The sequence below is a fragment of the Nesoenas mayeri genome, assembly GCF_963082525.1.
Source record: "Nesoenas mayeri genome assembly, chromosome: 1".
NCBI classification, from domain to species: domain Eukaryota; kingdom Metazoa; phylum Chordata; class Aves; order Columbiformes; family Columbidae; genus Nesoenas; species Nesoenas mayeri.
The window spans coordinates 46,260,480-46,264,355 of NC_137541.1; the positions used below are offsets into that span (position 1 = coordinate 46,260,480).

Here is a 3,876-nt window from a genome sequence, read left to right on the forward strand (position 1 = left end):
CCAGTCCCACTGCTTCAATTAGTGTTTGACAGTTAGTGCAGTATTTTATGCCATTGACAAAGCAACACAATCTGGACAGATTTCTGGCTTCTCTCTCCTCGCAAGAATAGCATGCCACCTTGCTGAACCCACGAGGATGCAAGCTGGGATTATTCTACATAAAGTCTCCCTTTGTGGTATCTGAAATAAAAACCTTTCCCCCAGAACTGCCACTGTTTTGACAGTGAATTCCATGCCGAGTTGTACAACTGGTTACTCAGTTCTTTGGCTGATTTTAAGAATTGCATTTAAAAGTTATTCTACATTAGAAGCATCCAGAAAATACATTTATACCTGGTATTGGTACTCTTTCAAGTACTCTTTTAGTCTTGTTGGTAATGGCAGCTCCCAGATCTGATTTGTACACTTATTTATAGTTATTCTGCAGCGGTGTTGCAGAGATGGTGCAGATGTATAGAGAGGTTTGTTCAGGTAAAGATGAACAGTTCCATTTGAAGGCGTTTCAGTTCTGTCCTTGCACATAAGAACATAGTACTCGATCAAATGCACAACACTGTTGAACTGTTTAAGTCTAGATCTGACACAAGTTATAGAGTCCAGTCTAAACTTGCCATCTTGATATTCTATACGTAGATTGGTCGGTCCTGCTGATGTTTTTACTGAAATAGTCAGTAGATACTCTGAATGGGAACTATCCCTAACCAAAAAGGTCCCTTCGGAGGCATCCTGTAATCTCTCTTTGGCTTCAGCAACAGTCATGTTGCCCCAGTACCATCCTGTCAGAAGAAAAGAGAAAAAAGGTGTTTGTTTATTCCTGTTTGTTTGTTTTAAAAGCTGCTTTTTGGCTGATATATATGTAATAACCCACTTCCTTTGTTGCTTGAAAGCTAAAGTCCTGCAGGCATTGTAAATTTTTATTTGCTATTTAAATTTATTTGCTTTACAATGCATCTCGTTCTGACAGAGCCTTCCAGGTTACTGTTTATTTTCCTATCAATGCATACACATGCAAAACTTTTCCACAGCGCCCTGCGAGGCTAACGCCGGAGCCGACCACCCCCCGGGCCGCCCGTAAGGTAGCAGCGACCCGTCCGGCGGCCCCGCGCTGCGCACACGCCAGGGAGAGGGCTGCGTCCGCGCGGCACACTCTGGCAGCCTGCAAAAATCACGCTTTTGGTAACTCTAGGTAGGCTGCTGTTGACATGAGCTTTGTTTGTCAGTCGGAAGCTGAGAGGAGCAAGAATACAACTTCGGCGGTGCGGCTGTGGTCCTAGCGGGAAGGCAATGAAGACAAAAGCCCTTCCCTCTACCCGCGGCCAAGCCCCGCGTCCTGCGGGGCCGGGCGAGTTGCCGCCACGCCGCCGAGCGCAGCGCAGGTACACGGGCCGCGGGGATGCGGCGGCGCCGCCGCCCGCTCCCCACGCCGCGGCCGCCCCGGCCGGCGGCAGCGCCCGGCCCTCGATCCCGGGCTGCCGGCGGGACGCGGCGCTGCCGGCGTGGGCGGTACTTTCGCTTCGGCCACCGCCGCCACCACCCCTTGCCGCCGCGGGGCCGCGACCCCGCAGAGCCAGGCGGCGACGGCGGCAAGCGTCGCCCCACCGCCCGCTTCTCCTCTAGGCCCGGCGGGGCTCCCCGCCGCGGCGCTCCGCCTCCCCGGGCACCACGGCTCAGGGGGCGGCGGCAAGCCGGACACACCGGCGAGCGCCGCCGCCCCGGGCGCTCCCCCTTTCGGGACCCGCCGTCCGGGCTTACCTGCCCGCCGCAGCTCCTCCATAGCCACGGCCAACTGCGCCGCCTCACAGGATTCCTCGGCAGTAGGCACAGCTGCTTCGGGCTGTCCCCAGCGCGCGCGGGAGCCCTCCGCGCTCTCCAGGGACCCGGCGGAACGCAGGGTCATGGGGGGCGGCGGCGGCGGCAGGCGCAGCCCCGCTCGCACGCAGGTTGGGGGTTGCCCGCGGTAGAGGGCTCCACTCCGCCGCCGCCGCGGTGCTCAGCGTCGCGCCGGGTGCATGGCCCCGGTCCCCGCCTGCGAGCGGACAGAGAGCGTGGTTAGCGGCGAGCCCCGCGAGAGCCGCTCCCGACCCAGCCCGTGCTCTTCTGACTCTCCCGCTTCGGAACTTCCCAGCATCCAGAGGAGGGACCCAAGGCAAGAGATCACCTCCCGGCGGAGCGGGGGAGGGACATCTCCTCCCCCCGTCGCCCAGCCTGTCCCCGGATCCCCTCCGCCGGGGACTAGGCGGCGGCGGCGGCCCGCGAAGGTGGTCTCGCTTTAGTGCGAGGACAAATCCGTTGACGCGCCGCTCCCTCGGCGGGGGTAGGCGAGCCTGGCCGGCAGTGCTGGGAGGGGGTTTGGGAAAGGAGGGAGTTGCGGGGAGAGAGCCGAGAACGTAAAGGTGTGAGTGAGGAGGGATAACCAAGGAGCAGGGCAGGTTCCAGACCCGGCGCTGCCCGGGTTGCACGCTGCGGTGCGTAGGAACGATACGCCTCTCAGTAAGGTCGTACGCGAGGTCGTACCTCTAGGAACGGGAACCCGGCGTGGGCTGTGTCCCCGGGATGGAAGCGACCCTCTCACGGGCAGCGGCATGACCGAGGGGTTGCGGGGCGGCTGCGCGGGCAGCGTCGGACCCGGGGCTCGCCTGCCGCTTGGGTACGGGAAGCGGGAGCACGGTGAAGGACGCGATATATTTAGCGCGGGGCAGGAAATGTGCTTTTCCCGTTCCATTAAATGCTGATATTATTAAAAAATTATCTTTCCGCTCCGCTGAAGCGAACAGCAGGGACAAAAAGAGCCTCTCGCTCTCCCACCGTCACTCCGGGAGCGACAGGAAGCCGGGCAGCGTAGGCGAGGGGAGCTTAGCCGTCTTGGCCGGGGGCGGGGGGGACTCACGGGGAAGACCGGGACCCCCGCCGGTGCTTGCGAACGGGGCACAGTCTCTGCCTCCAGGTGCGCAGCAGCCGTCAGGTGAGGGGTTCTGCCGAGGAGGCTCCTCCCGTCACAGGTTCTGTGGCAGAGCTCAGAAACTTTTCCGAATTAAACTTTAGTGGCAGCTGATAGGTTACTCTGCCGGGTTTCTATCGCGACATATGCAGGCACACACACGGCAACCCCCTGGGCAAAGCCCATCTCCGTCCTCATCTTCCCTGCGGAGGACCTGCCGCCGCCGGCTCGGGGACTGGGCACAGGTGCGCCTGTCACCGGAGCGGCTGCGGAGCCGCCAGCCGCAAAGCCCCGAGCGCAGGTGGGAGCAGCCTTGCCGGCAGTGCCCGGGCGCGACCCCTTGCGAAGGGGAAGCGCCTGGAGCGCCTGGCTGCGAAGTGCCGCCGCCCGCGGGAGCTTGGCGAGGATGGAGGGTTTGCGAGCTAGCTGCAGCGGCGCGAACCCCGGCAGGGACGCGGAGCGCCGGAGCAGCCTGCCTCTGGCTTCGGGGAGCCTTCATCCCGCCTGTCGGGAGCTCGTCCCGGCAGGGTCCCCGCTCTGGAGAAGCGGCAGGGCACCGGGCGCACGGAGGGGACGACGACGGGACTCACCCGGGCTCGGCGGGACGGCGCTGGGGCGGCCGCTGCCGCCGCCTGGAGGTGGGGCGGTCAGGTTGTTCTCGCTCCCGGCGGCGTTTGGGGGAGCGGGGAAGCACAGCACCCGCCGCCGGGGAGAAGCGTCGGGGCTGCGCTCGGGCAGACAGACAGGCTGCCGCTGCCGGAGGAGGATGGTGCTCCTGGGGAAACAACACCCTCCGCTCCCCCCCTTTCCCCGGCGCGGGCGGTCTGTCCGCCTTTGATTGCGAGGAGAGGGCATCCTCCCCCCGCCGCTCCCCCTTCCCGGGATGGCTACATACAAAGGCTGCTTTCCAGGAACTTTCCAGGAACCGCATCATGTGA

The 3,876-nt window shown here is 62.3% G+C and overlaps 1 protein-coding gene across 1 annotated transcript; it reads right to left on the minus strand.

The window, feature by feature from the left end:
* Positions 1 to 327: 327 nt before the first annotated feature.
* On the minus strand, positions 328 to 1,897 carry SOCS2 (suppressor of cytokine signaling 2; the record flags this gene model as incomplete). Its single annotated transcript, XM_080349712.1, has 2 exons — positions 328 to 776; positions 1,753 to 1,897. 2 exons carry the CDS (start codon positions 1,895 to 1,897, stop codon positions 328 to 330), a joined length of 594 nt encoding a protein of 197 aa, XP_080205838.1.
* Between the last annotated feature and the right edge of the window lie 1,979 nt (positions 1,898 to 3,876).